This window comes from Rhinopithecus roxellana, chromosome 12 (assembly GCF_007565055.1).
Source record: "Rhinopithecus roxellana isolate Shanxi Qingling chromosome 12, ASM756505v1, whole genome shotgun sequence".
Classification (NCBI taxonomy): Eukaryota; Metazoa; Chordata; class Mammalia; order Primates; family Cercopithecidae; genus Rhinopithecus; species Rhinopithecus roxellana.
The window spans coordinates 104,867,532-104,894,849 of NC_044560.1; the positions used below are offsets into that span (position 1 = coordinate 104,867,532).

Below are 27,318 nucleotides of genomic sequence, written 5' to 3' on the forward strand. Positions count from 1 at the left end.
TTACGGTTGAGGAAACAGAGGTGTAGAGAGACCTTGGAGGTTTCTGAAATATTATTATGATGGCAGGTGCAGAGCCCTGGCAATCTCTCCATCCTGAAGCTCCCCTTCCAGCCTTAGAAACGGCAGGTTCAAGTCCCACTGGGAGACCAAAGCGGGGAGCGGCTCAGTGTCCCGGCTTGCTCAATGGGTAAGGCGTGATGGCCCTAAGCAGGCCTCAGTTGTTTCGTCCAGAGCAATGGGCAGCGACTCCTGCCCAACCCCTCCTGAGCGCCCAGCCTCCCTTTCCCGGCCGGCCCCGCCCCCGCGATCACGTGACGCGTGGGGGTTTTCCCGTTCCCCAGGCGTGACGTCACGGCGGGGTGCAGACCAATGGGCGTGCAGGCCGGCGGCGCCGGGGAATTCCGCCGCCCCGCCCCCGCCCGCCGCCCGCCCGGCCCGGCCCCGCGCCCCGCGCAGCCCCGGGCGCCGCGCGTCCTGCCCGGCCTGCGGCCCCAGCCCTTGCGCCGCTTGCCCGACCCGTGATCGTCCACCAGACCGTGCCTCCCGGCCGCCCGGCCTGCCCGCGTGCATGCTTCGGTCTGGGCCAGCCTCTGGGCCGTCCGTCCCCACTGGCCGGGCCATGCCGAGTCGCCGCGTCGCCAGACCGCCGGCTGCGCCGGAGCTGGGGGCCTTGGGTAAGCGGGGCTGGGGTTCAGGAGAGAGGTCTGGGGCGGGGCTGGAGATGCGGGGATTCTGGCGGCCCCGGAGTAGTCTGGGGGTTCCTATGGGAGTCTAAGGGTTTCGCGGGGGCAGAGTGAGGGTTCCTGAGACACTGTATTAGGGCGTAGGAAGGAGTCAGAGGGTGATGAGGGGGTACGGCCCGAGGTTCGAGCGAGGCGTCCCGCTGTAGAGTGAGAGGGGGCGGGGCCTGACCCTGAGGCAAAGAAGGGGGCGTGGCCTGACTCAGAGAAGGAGGAGCGAAAGCTGCTCTTGGGGGACATGGGGGCGGGGCCCGGCCCAGAGAGGGAGAAGAGGGGTGGGATCCAACCGGGACTATGAGAAGAGGGCCGGGCCTGACTCAAGAAAGGAAGCAGGGCCCTGCGCGGAGTGGTGAGGGGGCGGGGCCTGGCCGTGAGGGCAGGAAGGGGGCGGGGCCTGAGTTGGCCAAAAGAAGGGGAAGGGGCGGGGCCTGACTCTGGCCGAGTGGAGGGGAAGGGCCTGTTACCCAAAAAAGCAGGGCGAGGCCTGACACAGAGAATGGGGAGGGGGTGGTGCTTGCCTCCAGACGGAGAAGGGGGGCCTTGACATTGAAAAAATCAAAAGTGGTCTGACCCTGACAGGAGGCTGTTTTTGTTTTTTTGTTTTTTGTTTTTTTGTTTTGAGATGGAGTCTCGCTCTGCCGCCCAGGCTGGAGTGCAGTGGCGCGATCTCGGCTCACTGCAACCTCTGCCTCCCAGATTCAAGCGATCCTCCTGCTTCAACCCCCCGAGTAGCTGGAATTACAGGTGCCCGCCACCACACCCGGCTAGTTTTTGTATTTTTGGTAGAGACGGGATTTCACCATGCTGGTCAGGCTGGCCTCGAACTTCTGACCTCAGGTGATCCGCACGCCTCAGCCTCCCAAAGTGTTGGGATTACAAGCGTGAGCCCTTGAGTCCAGCGGGATGGGGACTTTTAAAACTGAGATTGAGATGGGGTACCCTCCAGGCCCAACTTTAAGGGAGAAAAGGAGCGGGCCCTGAGTGTGATGAAGGGTAGGGCGAACTACAGATACTAAAGGCCAGGACCTGTCCATGATTTAGCCAGTAAGCCTGGCCAGACTCAGGGGCAATCAGGGCGAGGGGCCTGATTCAGAGAGGAAGGGCTAGGAGAGGAAGGGGCGGGGCTTGCTTGGGAGATTCTCTGGTCCCCTGCCTGCCCTCTATCACCTTCTGAGACGTTCCTTCTTCTCTGCAGGGTCCCCCGACCTCTCTTCGCTCTCGCTCACCGTTTCCAGGAGCACAGGTGAGCAGCCCTCCACAGTTCCTGCCCACTTGCTCGTGCAGGATGGGGTTGGGAGGACCCCACAGAGATGTCTCTGTTTGGGGCTTCACGAGGTTCACCTCAGCTTTCCCCTGACAGACTACATCCCTCCCTGCCAGTTGAGATGGGCCCTTTAGGTTTTCTTACTTCTTGGACTGTTAAGAGCGTGACAGGTGGCCAGGCGCGGTGGCTCACGCCTGTAATCCCAGCACTTTGGGAGGCCAACGCGGGCGGATCACGAGGTCAGGAGATCGAGACCATCCTGGCTAACACGGTGAAACCCCATCTCTACTAAAAAATACAAAAAAGAAAAAAATTAGCCGGGCGTGGTGGCGGGCGCCTGTAGTCCCAGCTACATGGGAGGCTGAGGCAGGAGAATGGCATGAACCCGGGAGGCAGAGCTTGCAGTGAGCCGAGATTGCGCCACTGCACTCCAGCCTGGGCGACAGAGCAAGACTCCATCTCAAAAAAAAAAAAAAGAAAAAGAGCGTGACAGGTAAAACTAACCACCTATCCATGCGCGAAGCCTTCTTTAGAGATTCGCTGTGGCTTAGCAGAAGGTAATCACTGCCATCCTGGGCTTTGGTTTACATACTGCTGTCACTGCCCCTCCCTGTGTGAATGTCTGCAAGTCAATTCCCCAGTCCAGGCCTCAGTTTTCCTCATCTGTAAGATGGACAGAATAACAGTGCCTCTCTTTCAGGGAGATTGAGAGTATTCAGTGAATTGATATAGATACACTTTCCAAGCAGTATCTGGCACAGAGTAAGGGCTCAATAAGTGTTAACTGTTAGTGGTATAATAATAATAACAATAATTATTATTATTACTAAACAGTCTATAACAGTGGTTCATTTTTGGTGTGTACTTTTTTTGTGTGTTTTGTTTGTTTTTGTTTTTTGAGACGGAGTCTTGCTCTGTCACCCGGGCTGGAGTGCAGTGATGTGATTTTGACTTGCTGCAATCTCCACCTCCCGGGTTTAGCAATTCCCCTGCCTCAGACTCCTGAGTAGCTGGGATTACAGGCACCCACCACCACACCCCACTAATTTTTTGTTTTTTAGTAGAGACAGGGTTTCACCATGTTGGCCAGGCTGGTCTTGAACTCCTGACCTCAGGTAATCCGCCCGCCTCAGCCTCCCAAAGTGCTGGGATTACAGGTGTGAGCCACCGCACCTGGCTAGACAGTGTTTTTTTTTTTTTTTTTTTTTTTTTTTTTTTTGAGAACGAGTTTTGCTTTTGTTGCCCAGGCTGGAGTACAGTGGCGCAATCTTGGCTCACTGCAACCTCCACCTCCCAGGTTCAAGCGATTCTCCTGCCTCGTCCTCCCAAGTAGCTGAGATTACAGGAATGAGCCACCATGGCCAGCTAATTTTTTTTGTATTTTTAGTAGAGATGGGGTTCCTCTATATTGGTCAGGCTGGTCTTGAACTCCTGACCTCAGGCGATCTGCCTGCCTTGGCCTCCCAAAGTGTTGGGATTACAGGCGTGAGCCACTGCCCTCGGCCTCAGACAGTGGTTCTTAAACCATGTGCATCAGAATAATCCAGAGCACTGGTTAAAACATAATGTTGCCTGGTGTGGTGGCTCACACCTGTAATCCCAGCACTTTGGGAGGCCAAGGTAGGTGAATCACCTGAGGTCAGGAGTTTGAGACCAGGCTGACCAACATGGAGAAACACAATTTCTACTAAAAATACAAAATTAGCTGGGCATGGTGGCACATGCCTGTAATCCCAACTATTCAGGAGGCTGAGGCAGGAGAATTGCTTGAACCTGGGAGGCGGAGGTTGCGGTGAGCCAAGATCACGCCATTGCACTCCATCCTGGGCAACAAGAGTGAAACTCCGTCTCAAACAAACAAACAAAAAAACAGCCGGGTGTGGTGGCTCATTCCTGTAATCCCAGCACTTTGGGAGGCTGAGATAGGCAGATCACAAAGTCAGGAGTTTGAGACCAGCCTGGCCAATATGTTGAAACCCCATCTCTACTAAAAATAATTTTTAAAAAATTAGCTGGGCATGGTGGTGGGCGCCTGTAATCCCACCTATTTGGGAGGGTGAGGCAGGAGAATTGCTTGAACCCAAGAGGTGGAGGTTGGAGTGAGCCGGGATCGCGCCACTGCATTCCAGCCTGGGTGACAGAGCAAGAGACTCCGTCTCAGAAAACACAACAAAAAAAAACATAATGTCAGGTCCCACCTCTCAAGTTTCTGATTCAGTAGGTTTGCGATGAGAAATTATTTGCATTTGTTTTTTTTTTTTTTCGACGGAGTCTCGCTCTGTTGCCCAGGCTGGAGTGCAGTGGCGCAATCTCAGCTCACTGCAAGCTCCGCCTCCCGGGTTCACGCCATTCTCCTGCATCAGCCTCCCGAGCAGCTGGGACTGCAGGCGCCCGCCACCTCGCCTGGCTAAGTTTTTTTTTTTTTTTTTTTTTTTTTGAGACGGAGTCTTGCTCTGTCGCCCAGGCTGGAGTGCAGTGGCCGGATCTCAGCTCACTGCAAGCTCCGCCTCCCGGGTTTACGCCATTCTCCTGCCTCAGCCTCCCGAGTAGCTGGGACTACAGGCGCCCGCCACCTCGCCCAGCTAGTTTTTTGTATTTTTTAGTAGAGACGGGGTTTCACCGTGTTAGCCAGGATGGTCTCGATCTCCTGACCTCGTGATCCGCCTGTCTCGGCCTCCCAAAGTGCTGGGATTACAGGCTTGAGCCACCGCGCCCGGCCCTGGCTAAGTTTTTAGTAGAGACGGGGTGTCACCGTGTTAGCCAGGATAGTCTCGATTCCCCGACCTCATGATTTGCCCACCTCGGCCTCCCAAAGTGCTGGGATTACAGGCATGAGCCACCGCGCCCGGCTGATTATTTGCATTTTTAGCAAGCTCCCAAGAGATGCCGAGAAATACTGGTCTATAAAGTCCCCCAGCCAAAATTCATTGCTGCCCAAGGAAATGCAGAATCTCAACCAAATTACGACATTTTTTCTTATATACATTTGCTGGGATTTGGAGGGCAGGGATAGTCCTATTGTTGTGAATACTCAGTGGCTCCAGTTAGCTGGGTCTGGGCCTTTCTCTGGAGATATAATCTTGGGATGGACCCCAGTTCTGACTCGGCCATGGAAGAAGTGTGGCCAGTTCCCCAACAGGTCTGCGAGTTCAGGGAGGATGGCATCAAAGACAGACACTGCCCAAGCAGTGGTCCTGGGTGGGAACAAGGCTGTCACCTTTTTTTTTGAGATAGAATCTCACTCTGTCACCCAGCCTGGAGTGCAGTGTCACAATCTCTGCTCACTGCAACCTCCGCCTCCCAGGTTCAAGCGATTTTCCTGCCTCAGCCTCCCGAGTAGCTGAGATTATAGGCACATGCCACCATGTCCAACTAATTTTTGTATTTTTAGTAGAGACGGGGTTTTGCCATGTTGGCCAGGCTGGTCTGGAACTCCTGGCCTCAAGCATTCTGCCTGCCTTGGCCTCCCAAAGTGCTGGGATTACAGGTGTGAGCCACCGCGCCTGGCCAAGGCCGAGACTTTTCTGGTCCAAGACCTAGATCTTTGGTTTCAAATGAGAGTTATTTCTGATGTCATCCAGTCAATATATGTTTATTGTGTGCCTGTTCTGTACCTGGCCTTGTGCTGAGCAGTGCTGAGAACAGCCCTAGCCCTGGGGTTCCCTATCTAGATGGGGAGGCAGACACATAAACAGTAAGTTAAATACGGGATTATAAAATGTGATAAGGGCTATGAAGAAAGCTTGAGGTCAATGATATTTAACAGCAGGGTGGGGATACGAGAACTAGTGAGATAGAATGGGGAAGAAAATTCCCCCCTTTTTTTGGAGGCAGAGTCTCATTCTGTCACCTACATTGGAGTGTAGTGGCGTGATCTAGGCTTACTGCAACCTCTGACTCCCAGGTTCAAGCAATCCTCCTGCCTCAGCCTCTCAAACAGCTGGGATTCCAGGCGTGTGCCACCACACCCAGCTGATTTTTGTACTTTCAGAGAGACAGGGTTTCACCATGTTGGCCAGGCTGGTCTCAAAATCCTGACCTCCACTGATCCAGCCACCTCGGCCTCCCAAAGTGCTGAGATTACAGGCTTGAGCCACTGTACCCTGCCAGAAAATCCCCTTCATTTTGAAGGGCCAGACATATGCTGGACCCTGGGGATACAACGAGGAGAGGCAGACATTATTCCCACTCTTCAATGCTCCCAGTCTATAGGAGACAGGTATGAGTCAGTGTAATGTGAGGTCATGTGACATCCTCATCAGAGCCATGAAAATGATAAAACAGGCCGGGTGTGATGGCTTATGTCTGTAATCCCAGCACTTCAGGAGGCCGAGGTGAGTGGGTCACCTGAGGTCAGGAGTTCAAGACCAGCCTGATCAACATGGCAAAACCTCATCTCTACTAAAAATACAAAAATCAGCTGGGTGTGGTGGCGCAAGCCTGTATTCCCAGCTACTCAGGAGGCTGAGGCAGGAGAATCACTTGAATCCGCGAGACAGAGGTTGTGGTGAGCCGAGATTGTGTCATTGCACTCCAGCCTGGGTGACAAGAGCAAAGTTCCATCTTTAAAAAAAAAAAAAAGGCCGGGCACGGTGGCTCAAGCCTGTAATCCCAGCACTTTGGGAGGCTGAGGTGGGCAGATCACTTGAGATCAGGAGTTCGAGACCAGACTGGCCAACATGGTGAAACCCGGTCTCTACTAAAAATACAAAAATTTGGCCGGGCGTGGTGGCTCAAGCCTGTAATCCCAGCACTTTGGGAGGCCGAGACGGGCGGATCACGAGGTCAGGAGATCGAGACCATCCTGGTTGACACGGTGAAACCCTGTCTCTACTAAAAAATACAAAAAAACTAGCCGGGCGAGGTGGCTGGTGCCTGTAGTCCCAGCTACTCGGGAAGCTGAGGCAGGAGAATGGCGTGAACCCGGGAGGCGGAGCATGCAGTGAGCCGAGATTGTGCCACTGCACTCCAGCCTGGGCGACAGAGCGAGACTCCGTCTCAAAAAAAAAAAAAAAGAAAAAGAAAATGATAAAAATAAAGGCACGTAACTTTGAGGGACTGGAATGGGGGATAAGGGGACTCTCTTGGATAAAATGGTCAGGGAAGAACTGTCTAGGATGTGACATTTGACCAAGGATCTGAAGATGGAGGAGGAGGAAGTCATGCCATGCAAGGAACTGGGGGAAGAGCATTCAGGCAGAGACCAGCCTGTGCAAAGGCTGAGGCAGCACATACATAGTCAATTTCCTGCTCTTACATCTGTTCTCACATGGCCCATCCTGGCTGCCCCTGAATAGTGGCAAGTCCATGTCAGGGGTAAGGGAGGAACTGCTATTTGAGCAGAAACTTGAATAATTTCCTGGCTAATAGATGACTTGAGATAATATTAACTAAGCTTTCTGGAAGGTGTCGCATGGTCAGAACCTGTACTAAGCAGTTTACCTGTGATTCTGAATCCTCATGTTCCTGAGGTAGGAGCTCAGATCTCATTTTGTAGAGGAAGCTCAGAGATGGTAAGTGACTTGCCCAAGGCTGCACAGCCAGTGAGTAACAGCTGAGATTCAAATCAACTCTATGTGACTCTACACTCCATGCTCTAAAATCATTCCCATGGCCGGGCGTGGTGGCTCACACCTGTAATCCCAGCACTCTGGGAGGCTGAGGTGGGTGGATCACTTGAGGCCAGGCGTTCGAAACCAGCCTGGCCAACATGGTGAATGTCCATCTCTACTAAAAGTACAAAAATTAGCCAGGCATGGTGGTGCGAGACTCTATTCCCAGCTACTCAGGAGGCTGAGGCAGGAGAATCTCTTGAACCTGGGAGGCAGAGGTTGCAGTGAGCCGAGATCCCGTCACTGCACTCCAGCCTGGGCGACAGAGCAACAGTCCATCTCAAAAAAAAATAAATAATGAGAAGAGAGGAGAAGAGAATAGAAGAGAAGAGAGGAAAAGAAAAGAAAACCATGCTATCCAACTTCTCCATTTTATAAACAGATAAACTCGGACCTAGAAAGGAGAAGGATTCTCTAGGACTTAAGTCCATACAACAGCATCTTACAAACCCTCTCCAGTAACAGTCAGCATTTGCATAGTGCCTACTATGTGGCAGTTCTAAATGCTTCCAATGTGCTCTTTAATTTTTAAAATTTTAAGGCTGGGCACAGTGGCTCATGCCTGTAATCCCAGCACTTTGGGAGGCCAAGGTGGGTGAATCACTTGAGGTCAGGAATTCGAGACCAGCCTGGCCAATATGGTGAAACCCTGTCTCTACTAAAAATACAAAAAAAAAAAAAAAAAAAATTAGTCGGGCATGGTGGCGTGCACCTGTAATCCCAGCTACTCAGGAGGCTGAGACACAAGAATCACTTGAACCCGGGAGGCAGAGGTTGCAGTGAGCCAAGATTGCACCACTGTACTCCAGTCTGGGTGACAGAGCAAGACTCCATCTCAAAAAATAAAAAATAGGCCGGGTGTGGTGGTTCATGCCTGTAATCCCAGGACTTTAGAAGGCCAAGGTGCGTGAATCACGAGGTCAGGAGATCGAGACCAGTCTGACTAACTTGGTGAGACACGTCTCTACTAAAAATACAAAAAAAATTTTTTTTTTTTTGAGACGGAGTCTGGCTCTGTCGCCCAGGCTGGAGTGCGGTGGCGGGATCTCAGCTCACTGCAAGCTCCGCCTCCCAGGTTCACGCCATTCTCCTGCCTCCGCCTCCCAAGTAGCTGGGACTACAGGCGCCCGCCTCGTCGCCCGGCTAGTTTTTTGTATTCTTTAGTAGAGACGGGGTTTCACCGTATTAGCCAGGATGGTCTCGATCTCCTGACCTTGTGATCCGCCCGTCTTGGCCTCCCAAAGTGCTGGGATTACAGGCTTGAGCCACCGCGCCCGGCCACAAAAAATTTTTTTAAAAAAATAGCCGGGTGTGGTGGTTTGCGCCTGTAATCCCAGCTACTTGGGAGGCTGAGGCAGGAGAATCACTTGAACCCGGGAGGCAGAGGTTGCAGTGAGCCGAGATCATGCCACTGCATTCCAGCCTGGGTGATGGAGCAAGAGTCCATCTCAAAAAAAATAAATAAAATAAAATAAAATAAAATAAAATATTAAATAAAAGTATCTTAGCCCAACAACGTCGGCATTATTATTGTGCCCATTTTACAGATGAAGAAACCAACGCACAAAAAGGTGAAGTAATAGGCTTATGGCCACACAACTAGAAAGTTGTAGAGCCAGGATTTGAACAGAGGCAGTGAACCCAGAGCTCCAGCCACAGCCGCCCAGGACTCAGTCTCCCCCTACAGCCCGGGAGCTAAAGTCTAACTCTGTCTTTGGGTCCCCAGGTTCATCCAGCACAGAAGCCTAAGAAGGATTTTCCCAGTTCAAGTGACTTGAGGTTGGCCCTGCCAGTGACCTAGAGTGTGTCCCTTCCTCTCTGCCAGCCTCAGTATCCCCATCTGCCAAGTGGGGGGGGACCTTGGCACCCTACTGGCTTCACAGATCTCATGAGATAAGGGGTGCAGGAAAACTGCCTTTCAAGGGGCAAAGGTCTGGCTGCCAGGAGCCACTCCCTGAGAACAGAGGACAGATCTAGCAGCTGAGCAGGTTCGCGTCTATAAATCCTCAACCAGAGACCAGCGCAGGCAGCCCTGGGTGGGACACCTGGCTGCAGCTGCCTTCCTTTGCTGTGTGATTCTAAGGTTCACTGGTGGCCTTGTCCTGTCTATGGAATGATGGGAGGTTGGTTTCGATTCCTCCACAATTCTGTCAAGGGCTGAGCTTTCCTGGGGAGGTGAAAAGGGGCTTCCCTGAGGACTCAGCATTACTGTACCTCCTCCCTCAGGAAGCAGGGGTGAATCTGGGATTTTGGGTGGGCACTGCGGGAGGACAGGGCTGAGGTACAGAGCAAGAGGCTGCCTGGGTTCAGATCAGCCTCTCTGCATCTTTTTCATTGTTTGTTTTTGAGATAGTCTCACTCTGTTGTCCAGGCTGGAGTGCAGTGACGCGATCTCAGCTCACTGCAAACTCTGCCTCCTGAGTTCAATCGATTCTCCTGCCTCAGCCTCCCAAGTAGCTGGGATTACAGGCGCCCACCACTGCACCCAGCTAATTTTTTTTTTTTTTTTTTTTTTTTTTTTTTTGAGACGGAGTCTCGCTCTGTCGCCCAGGCTGGAGTGCAGTGGCCGGATCTCAGCTCACTGCAAGCTCCGCCTCCCGGGTTTACGCCATTCTCCTGCCTCAGCCTCCCGAGTAGCTGGGACTACAGGTGCCCGCCACCTCGCCCGGCTAGTTTTCTGTATTTTTTAGTAGAGACGGGGTTTCACCGTGTTAGCCAGGATGGTCTCGATCTCCTGACCTCGTGATCCGCCTGTCTCGGCCTCCCAAAGTGCTGGGATTACAGGCTTGAGTCACCGCGCCCGGCCAAATTTTTGTATTTTTAGTAGAGATCGGGTTTCACCATGTTGGCCAGTCTGGTCTCGAACTCCTGATCTCAAGTGATCTGCCCACCTCAGCCTCCCAAAGTGCTGGGATTACAGGCGTGAGCCACTGGGCCCGGCCACCTCTTTGTATCTTTAAACACCAGCCAGTGACCTCCAGGACCCTGGGGTGCACTTCAGGGAGGGAACATACTCCAATTTGTTTGGAAATTTGGGCATCCACTTTTTCCTGGTGATAAGACCCCTTTCGGCCGGGCGCGGTGGCTCAAGCCTGTAATCCCAGCACTTTGGGAGGCCGAGACGGGCGGATCATGAGGTCAGGAGATCGAGACCATCCTGGCTAACACGGTGAAACCCCGTCTCTACTAAAAAATACAAAAATAAACTAGCCGGGCGACGAGGCGGGCGCCTGTAGTCCCAGCTACTCGGGAGGCTGAGGCAGGAGAATGGCGTAAACCCGGGAGGCGGAGCTTGCAGTGAGCTGAGATCTGGCCACTGCACTCCAGCCTGGGTGACAGAGCGAGACTCGGTCTCAAAAAAAAAAAAAAAAAAAAAAAAAAAAAAGGCCCCTTTCTAGTGGGTTCCCAAAAAGACTTCATAATCCCTGGTCTAAATGTTTTTTGGGAGGTATTTGACTTAGTTTGAGGATACCCTGGTGCTGGGACCCCAACATTACAGGTTGAAAGGATGGTAGCCCAGAGGGGAAGATGAGGTTTGGGGTTTAGTGCCCCAGCAAGTCAGAGCCCAGGGTTTCCCAGGACGGAGGAAGATGGAAGGGTCACAGGAGGGACAGGGTTGGGGAATCTGTCTTAAAAGCTGAAAAGTTGTGACCACTTTCTGGACCTTACCTTTCTCTTTCTCTTTCTCTTCCTTCCACAGATGAATTGGGTGAGTATCACAGGGCAGGTTTGCGGGGAGGCTGAGGGACCCAGGTGCCTGCAGAAGGGGGTCTTGGTCTTCCTTGTTCAGTGAGGGTGGGGGAGAGGTGTCACTGTGGGACTTCCAGGACTGTGGAGGGATTTGAATGAAGACATGCTCCTAAGGTACTTAGCAGTGCTTGACATTTGGAAAACACTCAGCAGGCCAGGGGCCGTGGCTCACGCCTGTAATCCTGGCACTTTGGGAGGCAGAGGCAGGAAGACTGCTTGAGGCCAGAAATTCAGGACTAGCCTGGATAACATAGTGAGACCCCATCTCTACACGAAATTTTTAAAAATTAGCCGGGCATGATGGTGCGCACCTGTAGTCCCAGCTGCTCAGGAGGCTGAAGTAGGAGGATCACGTGAGCTTAGGAGGTCATCTGGGAGGCCGAGGCTACAGTGAGCTATGATTGCACCACTGCACTGCAGCCTGGGCAGCAGAGCAAGACCTCGTCTCAAAAAGAAAACCAATTAAAATAATGCTATTAATCCCCTAGGGACTACAGACAGCCACTGTTCTAGGCCCTGGGGTTTCAGCCATGAACAAAACTAAGTCCCTGCCCTCACAGAGCTGATAACCCAGTCGGGGAGACAGAGAAAAATGAATAGATGAGCAAGATCATGTTAGCCTGGGCTGAGAGCTGTGAAGAAAATAAACAGGACGAGGGAGAGCTGGCCTGGGGAAGACACATTAGGTCAGGCCTTTCTGAAGAGATAACATACGAGCTGAGACCAGGAGGAGAAGCAGCCAGCATGGGTTGAATGGGGGACCGTGTGGAACAGGCAGTTGGAGGAGCAAGTTCTTTCTTATTTATTTAAGTTATTTTTTCAGACAGAGTCTTGCTCTGTCGCCCAGGCTGGAGTGCAGTGGTGCTATCTCAGCTCGCTGCAACCTCCACTTCCTAGGTTCAAGCAATTCTCTTGCCTCCTGTCTTTCGAGTAGCTGGGATTACAGGCATGCGCCACCATGCCCAGCTAATTTTTGTATTTATTGATCTATTTATTTAGAGATGGAATTTCTCTCTTGTTGCCCAGGCTGGAGTGCAATGGCACAATCTTGGCTCACTGCAACCTCCACCTCCCGGGTTCAAGTGATTCTCCTGCCTCAGCCTGCCGAGTAGCTGGGACTACAGGCACACATCACCATGCCCAATTTGTGTATATATATATTTTTTTGTTGTTGTTTTGTTTTGTTTTGTTTTTTGAGACAGAGTTGCTGTGTCGCCCAGGCTGGAGTGCAGTGGCATGATCTCGGCTCACTGCAAGCTCCACCTCCCAGGTTCACGCCATTCTCCTGCTTCAGCCTCCTGAGTAGCTGGGACTACAGGGGTGTGCTACCACGCCTGGCTAATTTTTTTTATTTTTAGTAGAGACAGGGTTTCACTGTGTTAGCCAGGATGGTCTGAATCTCCTGACCTCGTGATCCACCGGCCTTGGCCTCCCAAAGTGCTGGGATTACAGGCGTGAGCCCCTGCGCCTGGCCTATTATTTATTTATTTAGAGATGGAGTCTCGCTCTGTCGCCCAGGCTGGAGTGCAGTGGCGCGATCTTGGCTCACTACAATGTCCGCCTCCTGGGTTCAAGCTGTTCTCCTGCCTCAGCCTCCCGAGTAGCTGGGATTACGGATGTGGGAGACCATGTGGGCTAATTTTTGTAGAGACAGGGTTTCACTACGTTGGCCAGGCTGGTCTCGAACTCCTGACCCCTATTGATTCACCCACCTCGGCCTCCCAAGGTGCTGGGATTACAGGCGTCAGCCACCGCACCTGGCCTCCCTGACTGTGTGTGTGTGTGTGAGATAAATGGGATGGAAAATGTCTCGGGGGTAATCAAGCCTTTTTTTTTTTTTTTAACTTTTTAAAGAATCGGAGTCACCACCCTTTTTTTCTTCTCCCGCAGAGATAATCGACGAGTACATCAAGGAGAACGGCTTCGGCCTGGACGGGGGGCAGTCGGGCCCGGGCGAGGGGCTGCCGCGCCTGGTGTCTCGCGGGGCGGCCTCGCTGAGCACGGTCACCCTTGGCCCCGTGGCGCCCCCAGCCACGCCGCCGCCCTGGGGCTGCCCCCTGGGCAGGCTGGTGCCGCCCACGCAGGGCCCAGGCCTGCAGCCACACCTGGTCATCACCGAGCAACCCAAGCAGCGCGGAATGCGCTTCCGCTACGAGTGCGAGGGCCGCTCGGCCGGCAGCATCCTTGGGGAGAGCAGCACCGAGGCCAGCAAGACGCTGCCCGCCATAGAGGTGGGCCCGGCGAGCGGCCCCATGCGGGTGGGACTGGGGCTTCCCCTGCACCCCGGAGCCATCCGCATGCATTTATACGTTTATTTGATGGTGGCTAATATTACTGTTGTTATTGGTGGACCAGATATTAATTATACTATCACCTGGCCTGGAATCCAAAAGGTTCAGAAAAAAGGAGAGGTCGGACATTTGGCTGGGCACGGTGACTCACGCCTGTAATCCCAGTACTTTGGGAGGCCGAGGCGGGCGGATCCCCTGACGTCAGGAGTTCGAGACCAGCCTGGTCAATATGGTGAAACCCCGTCTGTACTAAAAGTACACAAATTAGCCAGGTGTGGTGGCACAATCCCAGCTATTTAGGAGGCCAAGGCGGGAGGATCACCTGAGCCCAGGGAGGTGCAGGCTGCTGTGAGCTGAGATTGCACCACTGGTGAGACCTTGTCTCAATAAAAAAAAAAAAAAAAAAAAAAAAAAAAAAAGGAGGCGGTGCACGGTAAGGTGGCTCAGGCTTATAATTCTAGCACTTTGGGAGGTTGAGGCAAGCGGATCACTTGAGATCAGGAGTTCTAGATGAGCCTGGGCAAGATGGCAAAACCCCATTTCTAGAAAAAATACAAAAATTAGCCAGGCATGGTGGCACATGGCTATAGTCCTAGCTACATGGTAGGGCTGAGGTAGGAAGATCGCTTGAGCCTAGGATGTCAAGGCTACAGTGAGCCAAGATCGCACTACTGCATTCCAGCCTGGGCAACAGAGCAAGACCCTGCCTCAATTAAAAAACGAACATATAGGCCGGGCGCAGTGGCTCAAGCCTGTAATCCCAGCACTTTGGGAGGCCGAGACAGGCAGATCACGAGGTCAGGAGATCAAGACCATCCTGGCTAACACGGTGAAACCCCGTCTCTACTAAAAAATACAAAAAACTAGCCGGGCGAGGTGGCGGGTGACTGTAGTCCCAGCTACTCGGGAGGCTGAGGCAGGAGAATGGCATAAACCCAGGAGGCGGAGCTTGCAGTGAGCTGAGATCCGGCCACTGCACTCCAGCCTGGGCGGCAGAGCAAGACTCCGTCTCAAAAAAAAAAAAAAAAAAAAAACCACGAACATATATATATGTATATGTATATATATATATATATGTATATGTGTATATATATGTATATGTGTATATATATATGTATATGTGTATATATATATGTATATGTATATATATGTATATGTATATGTATATATATATGTATATGTATATATATGTATATGTATATGTATATGTATATGTATATGTATATATACACTGGAAGTAAAAAACACAAAGGTGATTACTTTTAGCAGGGTATTAATACGTTAATAAGGTACAGGTAAGTTTTTTTTCTTTTTTTGAGATGGAGTCTTGCTCTGTTGCCCAGGCTGGAGTGCAGTGGTGTGATCTCGGCTCACTGCAACCTCCATCTTCTGGGTGCAAGCGATTCTACTGCCTCAGCCTCCCGAGTAGCTGGGATTACAGGTCCACCACTGCGCCTGGCTAATTTTTGTATTTCTCTCTCTTTTTTTTTTTTTGGTTGAGACGGAGTCTCGCTCTGTCGCTCAGGCTGGAATGCAGTGGCCGGATCTCAGCTCACTGCAAGCTCCGCCTCCTGGGTTTATGCCATTCTCCTGCCTCAGCCTCCCAAGTAGCTGGGACCACAGGCGCCCGCCACCTCGCCCGGCTAGTTTTTTTTGTATTTTTTTAGTAGAGACGGGGTTTCACTGTGTTAGCCAGGATGGTCTCGATCTCCGGACCTCGTGATCTGCCCGTCTCGGCCTCCCAAAATGCTGGGATTACAGGCTTGAGCCACCGTGCCTGGCCTAATTTTTGTATTTCTTAGTAGAGATGGGGTTTTGCCATGTTGGCCAGGCTGGTCTTGAACTCCTGACCTCAAGTGATCCACATGCCTTGGCTTCCAGGGTGCTGGGATTACAGGTGTGAGCCACCATGCCTGGCCTCTTTGGTGTCTGTTAATCTAGATCTGTTCTTCAGTCTGTCTTTGTGTTTCGTGACGTGAACATTTGTGGAGAACAGGATGAATGTTTTGTAAAATGTCCCACATTCTGAGGCCGGGTGTTGTGGCTCATGCCTGTAATCCTAGCACTTTGGGAGGCCGAGGCAGGCGGATCACCTGAGGTCGGGAGTTTGAGACCACTCTGACCAACATGGAGAAACCCCGTCTCTACTGAAAATACGAAATTAACCAGGCATGGTGGCACACTCCTGTAATCCCAGCTACTGATGCGGGAGAATCACTTGAATCCGGGAGGGAGAGGTTGTGATGAGCCAAGATCGTGCCATTGCTCTTCAGCCTGAGCGACGAGTGAAACTCCTTCTAAAAAAGAAAAATAACGCCTGTAATCCCAGCACTTTGGGAGGCCGAGGCGGGCGGATCACGAGGTCAGGAGATCGAGACCATCCTGGCTAACACGGTGAAACCCCACCTCTACTAAAAATACAAAACATTAGCCGGGCGTGGTGGCGGGTGCCTGTAGTCCCAGCTACTCCGGAGGCTGAGGCAAGAGAATGGCGTGAACCTGGGAGGCAGAGCTTGCAGTGAGCTGAGATTGCGCCACTGCACTCCAGCCTGGGCAACAGAGCAAGACTCCATCTCAGAAACAAAACAAAAAACAAACAAAAAAGAATGTCGCACATTCTGGGTTTGTTGCCTGTTTCCAGATTAGGTCAGGTTATGTATTTTTGGCAGAAACACTCCAGCAGTGATGCTGTGGCCTTCTCAGTGTCTCACATCAAGGGACATGGGATGCTGTTAGTCCTAATGTTGGTGATGCTGAGTTGGATCCTGCAGCTAATGTGGTGATGATCAGGTCTCTCCATGATAAAGATACAGCTTTCCCTTTGTAATGAATTAATAAGTTATCTATGAGATGATATTCTGAGACTGTATTATCCCATGTTTAACTGTATTCCCCAACTTTTAATTTCTAAGGCGTTTTTTTGGAGACAGGGTCTGTCTCTGTCACACAGTCTGGAGTAAAGTGGCACAAGCACAGCTCACTGCTGCCTCCACCTCCCAGGCAAGAGATCCTCCCACCTCAGCCTCCTGAGTAGCTGGGACTACAGGTGTGTACCACTGTGCCTGGCTAATTTTTGTATTTTTTTGAAGAGTCGGCATCTCACCATATTGTCCAGTCTGGTCTTGAACTTCTGGCCTCAAGCAATCCTCCCACTTTGACCTCCCAAAGTGCTGGAATTACATGTGTGAACCACCACACCGGCCTAATTTCTAAGTCTTCCCAGGCAGTTATTCTGGCTGGCTCAGAGTTTTGTTTGTTTGTTTGTTTGTTTGTTTTTGATGAAATCTTGCTCTGTCACCCAGGCTGGAGTGCAATGGCGCAATCTCAGTTCACTGCAACCTCTGCCTCCCGAGTTCAAGCAATTCTCCCTTCTCAGCCTTCCAAGTAGCTGGGATTACAGGCACATGCCATGAGGCCTGGCTAATTTTTTGTACTTTTAGTAGAGATGGGGTTTCACCATGTTGGCCAAGCTGGTCTCGAACTCCTGCCCTCAAGTGATCTGCCTGCCTGGGCCTCCCACAGTGCTGGGATTACAGGCGTGAGCTGCCGCACTTGGCCAAAACTCCGTATTTTATACCAAGCTGTAGTATAAAAAAGAAAAAGAAAAGGAAATCAATACAGCCTATATAATCACATTTATTTCAATATGTAAATGCCCCACAGGATATATGAGGAAGGTGGCAGTTGTTTGTGACTATATATAGGCTCCTTGTTAATGCCGTGGCCACAAATGCAGTCTGACCCAGCTGCGCAGACTTAGTGACTTAAATGTCACACATGCAGGGTTGCGGTTGGTGAGGGGATTTTCCAAAGTGGCAAACAACTCTTGGTCTAAACAATTAGCGTGCTGGTTGCAATCCTTGAAAATTCGGTGGGTATTACAGTTATAGGAAACTCAAGGCTGGGTGACAAAGTTAGACTTCATCTCAAAAAAAAAAAAATTATGGGAAAGAATATTATTTGTGTCAAACAGAGCAAGGGCCAGATGTGATGCATGCCTGTAAGCCCAGCAGTTTGGGAGGCTAAGGTGGAAGGATTGCTTGAGTGTGGGAGGCGGAGGTTGCAGTGAGCTGAGATTGTGCCATTGCACTCCAGCCTGGGCGAGATCCTGTCTCAAAAAACAACCAACCGACCAACTCAACAGCAATAGAGCACGTTTCTGGGATCTGATCATTTTAAACAGGTTTCTTACTGACTTGAATCATTGGTGGGATATACAGAAGCCTTGCTGGATGTGGGATGGCTGTGCGAGACTGTCCCCAGTATTATAAACTGTCCAGTGTATCTGGTCCTGTCTACTTGCGGTGGGGTCCACATCACAGTGTCAACCAGCCACCCCCAAAATCCCATTTTTCCCCTAGGGGGCAGCACTCTCCCACTGAGACCAATGGTTATAGGCTTGGGCTTTAGAAGTTCAGAGCAGGCTTCAGAGTCTTTGATGCCAGCAGGGCTGAGCCAGTGACTCAGAGATGCCAAGTGGGACTGGCCCTGTCTAACGGGGCTGGTTTTTATTTGCTGCTGCCTGCGGCTGCTGAGCAAAAATTCTGGCTTCATTTGCTAAAACCTCATTTAAAAAAAAAAAAAAATCTGGGGAGGCTGAGGTGGGCGGACCACCTGAGGTCAGGAGTTTGAGGCCCCAGAGGCTGAGATCACACCACTGCACTCCAGCCTGGGCAACAGAGCGAGAATCTGTCTCAAAAAAAAAAAAAAAAACAACAACAACTCTGGAAATCTGAAATAACGTGATGTCTTATAATTTTAATTGTGGGCTCCAAGTTTTTCCTAATCTTTTAGTTGGAAAAAAAAGTTTTAGTTTTTTTCCTGTCTAGTTTGTTTATTTTATTTTATTGAGGTATAATTGATGTAAGAAAAATTGCACATACTTAATTTATACATTTTGATAAGTTTATTATTATTTATTTTTTTTTTTTTTGAGACGGAGTTTTGCTCTTGTTGCCCAGGCTGGAGTGCAATAGTGTGATCTCAGCTCACTGCAACCTCTGCCTCCTGGGTTCAAACGATTCTCCTGCCTCAACCTCTGGAGTAGCTGGGATTACAGGCCTGTACCATCATACCTGGCTAGTTTTGTATTTTTAGTGGAGAGGGGGTTTTGCCAGACTGGTCTCGAACTCCTGGCCTCAGGTGATCCACCCGCCTCAGCCTCCCAAAGTGCTGGGATTACAGGCATGAGCCACCGTGCCTGGTCTCTAGGTTTGAATTATTTTATCATCCAAACTAATCAAAATGGCTGGGCACGGTGGTTTGCGCCTGTAATCCCAGCACTTTGGGAGGCCAAGGCAGGCGGATCACCTGGGATCAGGAGTTCGAGACCAGCCTGGCCAACATGGTGAAACCCTGTCTCTACTAAAAATACAAAAAATTAGCCGGGCGTGGTGGCGGGCACCTGTAGTCCCAGCTACTGGGGAGGCTGAGGCAGGAGAATGGCATGAACCCGGGAGGTGGAGCTTGCAGTGAGCCAAGATGGCACCACTGCACTCCAGCCTGGGCAACAAAGCGAGACTGTCTCAAAGTAAATAAATAAATAAATAAATAAATAAAAATACAAAAATTAGCTGGGCGTGGTGGCAGGCACCTGTAATCTTAGCTACTTGGGATGCAGAGACAGGAGAATGGCTTGAACCTGGGAGGCAGAGGTTGCAGTGAGCTGAGATCATGCCATTGCACTCCAGCCTGGGCAACAGAGCAAGACTCCATCTCAAAAAAAAAAAAAAAGAGAGAATTTAAACCTACAGAAAAGTTAAAAATAATACACTCAGTACCTTTGAAAGGTGAGCGCCTTTTTTTTTTTTTTTTTTTTTTTTGAAACAGCGTTTTGTTCTTGTTGCCCAGTCTGGAATGTAATGGGCTGATCTCAGCTCACTGCAACCTCCGCCTGCCAGGTTCAAGCGATTCTCCTGCCTCAGCCTCCCAAGTAGCTGGGATTACAGGCATATGCCACGACGCCCTGCTAATTTTGTATTTTTAGTAGAGACAGGGTTTCTCCATGTTAGTCAGGCTGGTCTCCAATTCCCGACCTTAGGTGATCCGCCCACCTCAGCCTCCCAAAGTGCTGGGATTATAGGCGTGAGCCACCATGCTCGGCTGAAAGGTGAGTGCCTTTCATCTATATTCACCAGTCGACATTTTGCCACATTTTCTGTGTCTCTCGTTTTGTCTCTGCACAGGCAAACATACACACACACAGACACATACATTTTTGTTTTGTTTTGTTTTGAGACAGGGTCTTGCTCTGTTGCCCAGGCTGGAATGCAGTGACGCAATCACAGCTCACTGAAGCCTGGACCTTCAGGGTTCAAGCATTCCCACCTTAGCCTCCTGAGTACCTGGGACTACAGGTGCATTCCACCACACCTGGCTAATTTTTGTATTCTTTGTAGAGATGGGGTCTGACCATGTTGCCCAGGCTGGTCTTGAACTCCTGTGCTGAAGCAACCTGCCTTCCTTGGCCTCCGAAAAGTGCTAGGATTACAGGTGTGAGCCACCATGCCTGGCCCACACATTGTTTTTTTGATGAATCATTTACAAATGAATTATAGCCATCATGCTGCTTCACCCCTAAATCGTTCAGTATGCATCTCCTAATAATAAGCTCCTCTGTAGTTACAATCTCATTAATCACCCCTAGGAAAATTAGTAACCCCATCAAATCATGTAATATACAGTCCGTATTTCAGTTTCCCAATTGTTCCCAAAATGTGGTTTATTGTTATTTCTTCCTCCTCAGTCCAGGGTCTAACCAAGGATCATGTTGCATTTGGTTGTCCTATCTCATTAGTCTCTTTCCTTCTCTCTTTATTTATGTATTTATGTATTTATTTACTTTTTTTTTTTTTTGAGATGGAGTCTCGCTCTGTCGCCCAGGCTGGAGTGCAGTGGCCGTATCTCAGCTCACTGCAAGCTCCGCCTCCTGGGTTTACACCATTCTCCTGCCTCAGCCTCCCGAGTAGCTGGGACTACAGGCGCCCGCCACCTCGCCCGGCTAGTTTTTTGTATTTTTTAGTAGAGACGGGGTTTCACCATGTTAGCCAGGATGGTCTCCATCTCCTGACCTCGTGATCCGCCCGTCTCGGCCTCCCAAAGTGCTGGGATTACAGGCTTGAGCCACCGCGCCCGGCCCATCTTTATAGTCTTCTATGACATTGACGTTTTCACGTGGTGGCTCATGCCTGTCATCCCAGAGCTTTAGGAGGCCAAGGCGGGCAGATCGCTTGAGTTCAGGAGTTTGAGACCAGCTTGGACAATTAGCAAAACCCTGTCTCTACTGAAAACACAAAAATTAGCCGGGCGTGGTAGTGTGCGCCTGTAGTCCCAGCTACTCAGGAGGCTGAGGCAGAAGAATCCCTTGAGCCTGAAGGCAGAGGTTGCAGTGAGCCGAGATCTGCTGCCACTGCACTGTAGCTTGGGTGACAGAGAGAGACCCTGTCTGAAAAAAAAAAGAAAAGCCTGGGTGACCTGAAAAAGCAGCCTGTAGGGCAGATATTATATGAGGCCCGCCAGTTAATCAGTTGGAAGCTTCTGGTTTAGGATATCAAAGTGGCTTTTTTTTTTTTTTTTTTGGGACAAACTCTGTCACCCAGGCTGGAGTGCAGTGTCAAGATCTCGGCTCACTGCATCCTCCGCCTCACAGGTTCAGGCGATTCTCCTGCCTCAGCCTCTCGAGCAGGTGGGATTACAGGAATGCACCACCACGCCCTGCTAATTTTTGTTATTTTTAGTACAGATGGGGTTTCACCATGTTAGCCAGGGTGGTCTGGAACTCCCGACCTCAGGTGATCTGCCTGCCTCAGCCTTCCAGCGTGCTGGGATTACAGGCGTGAGCCACCTCGCTCCGCCCAAAGTGTTCTTAAGCAAACACATTCCATCATCCTGGTCGGGGTAGAAGGTTGGAGAGCTCCCGATAGAGGACCCAGTGGGGAGAGGGTTGGGGAGCTGCCAAGGGAGGCCCCAAGGAGTTTGGATGGGCGCAGGCATCTGTGATGGGAGCTCCAAAGAGCACTTCTCTTCCTGCAGCTCCGGGATTGTGGAGGGCTGCGGGAGGTGGAGGTGACTGCCTGCCTGGTGTGGAAGGACTGGCCTCACCGAGTCCACCCCCACAGCCTCGTGGGGAAAGACTGCACTGACGGCGTCTGCAGAGTGCGGCTCCGGCCTCACGTCAGCCCCCGGCACAGGTACCCACCCGCTGATCTCCGACCTCTTGTCCTTGATTATGGAGATTCTGAGTGGCTGGAGATCACACATAAAACCTTAGAGCAGAGGGCAGCTTGGGTACACCCTCCCCACTGCCTCTCCTAGGTGGGGAAACAGGCCTGGGGACAGTGGAGAGCCTCACCTAGGCTGGGAGCCCTGCAGCACACAGATTCACATACATGTTATCCTTATTTTGTAGAGGAAGAAACTGAGGCTCAGAGAGGGTAAGGAGCACAGATAACTGATGGCAGAGCTGGGATTTGACTGCAGACCTGACTTAACTGCAAGGCCTGCTCTTTCTCTTACTGTACAATTTATCTTTTTTTTTTTTTTTTTTTGAGACGGAGTTTTGCTCTTGTTGTCCAAGCTAGAGTACAATTGCACGATCTCAGCTCACTGCAACCTCCGCTTCCCAGATTCAAGTGACTCTCCTTCCTCAGACTCCCGAGTAGCTGGGATTACAGGTGTGTGACACTATGCCCAGCTAATTTTTTGTATTTTTAGTAGAAACGGGGTTTCACCACGTTGGCCAGACTGGTCTCGATCTCCTGACCTCAGGTGATCCTCCCAGCTCGGCCTCCCAAAGTGCTGGGATTACAGGCATGAGCCACCGTGCCGGCTTTTCTTTCGTTTTAAAGCAGAAGCACTGTATAACTTTTATTTTGCATATGTCCACAAATGCTTACACAACATGCAGTGGTTACATCTAAAACTTTGAGCATTTTTTCATAGTGCAAAGAGACAGAAAGATAGTGACACTCTTCACTGTGTTGCGCTGACTTTGGGCAGAGCCCTAAAGGCAGCACACACTTCAGAGGTAGGGCTGAGTATTGCTCACGCTCAAGTCCTGAAGATTTCATTTCAGTGATTTTTAGACTTAGTGAAAATGTCAGTTCCGAGAGCAGAGATCTTGTCTCTTACGTTCCCTGCTGTATTACCAGTGTCCGGCACAGTAACTGGCACATAGTAGGTGCTCAGGAAATATTTGTGGAATGAATGAATACTGCCATGTTATGCAATTTACAGTCCCATCAGTAATGGGTGAGAGCACCTGATTCTCCACAACCTCACCGGCACAAGGTATTATGAAACATTTTGATTTTTGCTATTTTGATGAGTGCTCCAAAACAAAGGCATCTCATTGGTGTTTAATTTGCAGGGTCTTTTTCTTCTTTCCTTCCTTCCTTCCTTCTTTCTTTCCTTCTTTTTTTTTTTTTTTTGACAGAGTCTCACTCTGTTCCCCAGGCTGGAGTACAATGGCGTGATCTCGGTTCATTGCAATCTCTGCCTCCTGGGTTCAAGCAATTCTCCTGCCTCAGCCTCCCAAGTAGCTGGGATTACAGGCGCCAGCCGCTACACCTGGCTAATTTTTGTATTTTTAGTTTCACCATGTTGGTCAGGCTGGTTTGGAACTCCTGACCTCGTGATCCACCCGCCTCGGCCTCCCAAGGTGTTGAGATGACAGGCGTGAGCCACCACACCTGGCCCCGCAGTTTTCTTATTAAAGATGAAGTTGGGCCGGGCGCGGTGGCTCAAGCCTGTAATCCCAGCACTTTGGGAGGCCGAGACGGGTGGATCATGAGGTCAGGAGATGGAGACCATCCTGGCTAACACGGCGAAACCCCGTCTCTACTAAAAAATACAAAAATCTAGCCGGGCGAGGTGGCGGGCGCCTGTAGTCCCAGCTACTTGGGAGGCTGAGGCAGGAGAATGGCGTAAACCCAGGAGGCGGAGCTTGTAGTGAGCTGAGATCCGGCCACTGCACTCCAGCCCCGGCGACAGAGCGAGACTCCGTCTCAAAAAAAAAAAAAAGATGAAGTTGGCCAGTGTTCTCATGTGGTAAAGATGAGGCATGTTCCGGGTCTTCTCAAGAATCCTTGACATACTTATTTTGATTTTTTGAGACAGATTCTTGCTCTGTCACCAGACTGGAGTGCAGTGGCATGATCTCAGCTCACTGCAACCTCCACCTCCAGGGTTCAAGCGATTCTCCTGCCTCAGCGTCCTGAGTAGCTGGGATTTCAGGCACGTGCCACCACACTGAGCTAATTTTTGTATTTTTAACAGAGACAGGGTTTCACCATGTTGGCCAGGATGGTGACGGTCTCTTGACCTGATTTGCCCATCTCGGCCTCCTAAAGTACTGGGATTACAGATGTGAGCCACCGTGTCTGGCCAAAAGGTTTATTTTATTTATTTTTTTATTGTTTGAGATGGAGTCTATCTCTGTTGCCCAGGCTAGAGTGCAGTGGTGCAATCTCGGCTCACTGCAACCTCTGCCTCCCGGGTTCAACTGATTCTTCTGCCTCAGCCTCCCGAGTAGCTGGCATTACAGGCATGCACTACTGTGCCAGCTAATTTTTGTATTTTTAGTAGAGACAGGGTTTCACCATGTTGGCCATGCTGGTCTTGAACTACTGACCTCGTGATCCTCCTGCCTCGGCCTCCCAAAGTGCTGGGATTACAGGCATGAGCCACCGCGCTGGCCTTCTAAGAGGTTTAAACCTCAGACCCTTTCTAATGCTGGGACCCCTGGGCTTGGGATGTCAGCCCCTGAGAGCCTGAGCCCCACAGCAGCATCTGCCGGAGCCTTCCTGCAGGTTAGGGCCACACCTGCCTGCTCACGAGCACTCCTCTCCCTCCCCCATCATCCCCTCAGTTTTAATAACCTGGGCATCCAGTGTGTGAGGAAGAAGGAGATTGAGGCTGCCATTGAGCGGAAGATTCAACTGGGCATTGACCCGTACAATGGTGAGCCCCCTGCCTGACCTGACCATCATGTGTCTTCCCAAACCCCTTGCCTTCTGTGCTCACCCTGGTCCCCTCACCACTCCAGGCCCCACCGTCTCCTCCAGCCCCATCCCTTCCTCATTCCCCTGTACCCCAAAGAGGGTCTCCACTTCCCACCCTCAGCCTCCCCATATCTCCCCCGACAGCTGGGTCCCTGAAGAACCATCAGGAAGTAGACATGAATGTCGTGAGGATCTGCTTCCAGGCCTCATATCGGGACCAGCAGGGACAGATGCGCCGCATGGACCCTGTGCTTTCCGAGCCCGTCTACGACAAGAGTGAGTTGACAGTGCTGTGGCCATTAGGATTGCCCTTGGCTGCAGGTGTCAGAATGTCCCGCTTACAGAGGCATGAGTGGCTCAGGTGCTGTGACTCACGTCTGTAATCCCAACACTTTGGGAGGTCAAGGTGGGAAGATTGCTTGAGCCCAGGAGTTCAAGACTAGCCTGGGCAACTTGGCAAAACCCTGTCTCTATAAAAAAAATTTAAAATTAGCGGCCAGGCGCGGTGGCTCACGCCTGTAATTCCAGCACTTTGGGAGGCCAAGGTGGGCGGATCACGAGGTCAGGAGATCGAGGCCACCCTGGCTAACACGGTGAAACCCCGTCTCTACTAAAAATACAAAAAATTAGCCTGGCATGGTGGCGGGTGTCTGTAGTCCCAGCTACCCGGGAGACTGAGGCAGGAGGATGGCGTGAACCCAGGAGGCGGAGCTTGCAGTGAGCCCAGATAGCACCACTGCACTCCAGCCTGGGTGACAGGGCAAGACTCCATCTCAAAAAAAAAAAAAAAAATTAGCTGGGTGGTCAGGCGTTGTGGCTCATGCCAGTAATCCCAGCACTTTGGGAGGCCGAAGCAGGCAGGTTACCTGAGAAGTCAGGAGTTTGAGACCAGCCTGGCCAACATGCCCAAATCCTGTCTCTACTAAAAATACAAAAATTAGCTGGGCGCAGTGGCAGGCAACTATAATCCCAGCTACTCAGGAGGCTGAGGCAGGAGAATTGCTTGAACTCCGGAGGCGGAGGTTGCAGTGAGCTGAGATCGTGTCGCTGCGCTCCAGCCTGAGCAACAGAGTGAGATTCCGTCTCGAGAAAAAAAAAAAAAAAAAGCTGGGCATGGTGGCATGCACCTGTAGTCCCAACACTTTGGGAGGCTGAGGTGGGTGGATCACTTGAGGTCAGGAGACCAGCCTGGCCTATGTGGTAAAATTCTGTCTCTACTAAAAATGCAAAAATTAGCTGGGCATGGTGACACACGCCTATAATCCCAGCTACCCAGGAGGTGGAGGTTGCAGTGAGCTTAGATTGCACCACTGCACTCCAGCCTGGGCAACAGAGCGAGACTCCGTCTCAAAAAAAAGAAAAAAAAGAAAAAAAAAAGGGGGCTGGGTGTGGTGACTCACGCCTGTAATCCCAGCACTTTGGGAGGCCGAGGCAGGAGGATCATCTGGGATCAGGAGTTCGAGACCAGCCTGGCCAACATGGCGAAACCCCATCTCTACTAAAAATGCAAAAATTCTTGGCCGGGTGCAGTGGATCACGCCTGTAATCCCAGCACTTTGGGAGGCCGAGGCGGGCGGATCACGAGGTCAGGAGATGGAGACCATTCTGGCTAACACAGTGAAACCCCGCCTCCATTAAAAATACAAAAAATTGGCCGGGCGCGGTGGCTCAAGCCTGTAATTCCAGCAGTTTGGGAGGCCGAGCCGGGTGGATCACGAGGTCAGGAGATCGAGACCATCCTGGCTAACACGGTGAAACCCCGTCTCTACTAAAAAATACAAACAAAAAAACAAAAACAAAAAAAAACTAGCCGGGCGAGGTGGCTGGCGCCTGTAGTCCCAGCTACTGGGAGGTGGCAGGAGAATGGCGTGAACCCGGGAGGCAGAGCTTGCAGTGAGCTGAGATCACACCACTGCACTCCAGCCTGGGTGAAAGAGCGAGACTACGTCTCAGAAAAAAAAAAAAAGAGGTCTTCTAATATTGTAGAATGAACAATCTGTATAACTATACCAGGCAGCCCAAGGGAAGAGGCAGCATAAGTAATAGTCTCTCTCCCTTTCTGAAAGAGTGCATTATATTCCACAGAATCACCCTGGTAGACTTCTGCTTATTTCTCAGCGGCCAGAGCTTGGTCCCATGGCCACTCCTAGTTGCAGGGTGGCCTGGGAAAGCAAGTGCTTAGATTTTGCAATCTCTGTAGAGGGGTACAGGCATAGAAGAGGGGATTGGGAATAACTGGTAGGTTTTAGCCAACCCGTAGTGGCTGCTGTAATCATCAAAATGGGATATTAATTCAGTCAGGGCATTTATGGATGCAAGTGATAGAATCCCAACTTAAATAGGCTTAAGGGGTAAAAAAAGAGAATAATTTGTTCTATTAACGAGAAAAATGCAGATGTAGCATAGTGCTTCAGGTCTGGCTGCATCCAGGACCTCAGTGATGTCATTAGAGATCTGTCAGTCTTTCAGCTGTTCTTCCTCCATGTTAGAATCCAGGCTTATATCCTACCTGCCGGCACCTGTCCCCAACTCCCAAGGCTGCTTTTAGCTTCTTTTACCTAATAGCTTTGCTTCAAGCCTCAAGTCTATCTTTCATTGGCCTGGTTTTGGTCATTTCCTCCTTTTTGACCAATCAGCTTTGGCCAGAGGGATGCACTGCTC

General features: G+C 50.9%; 1 protein-coding gene across 2 annotated transcripts in view; it reads left to right on the plus strand.

Moving 5' to 3' along the window:
- The first annotated feature begins 430 nt into the window (after positions 1 to 430).
- Positions 431 to 27,318, plus strand: part of RELB (RELB proto-oncogene, NF-kB subunit) — a 41,991-nt gene continuing 15,103 nt past the window's right edge. The window contains exons 1-7 of one of the 2 annotated variants that reach the window (XM_030913323.1): positions 431 to 674; positions 1,936 to 1,983; positions 11,317 to 11,325; positions 13,257 to 13,597; positions 21,689 to 21,846; positions 24,525 to 24,616; positions 24,802 to 24,933. In XM_030913323.1, the coding sequence (XP_030769183.1) occupies positions 569 to 674; positions 1,936 to 1,983; positions 11,317 to 11,325; positions 13,257 to 13,597; positions 21,689 to 21,846; positions 24,525 to 24,616; positions 24,802 to 24,933 (886 nt within the window). In that variant the 5' untranslated portion in view covers positions 431 to 568. The remainder of the gene's footprint in view (positions 675 to 1,935; positions 1,984 to 11,316; positions 11,326 to 13,256; positions 13,598 to 21,688; positions 21,847 to 24,524; positions 24,617 to 24,801; positions 24,934 to 27,318) is intronic. The other variant, XM_030913324.1, reaches the window with a different exon arrangement.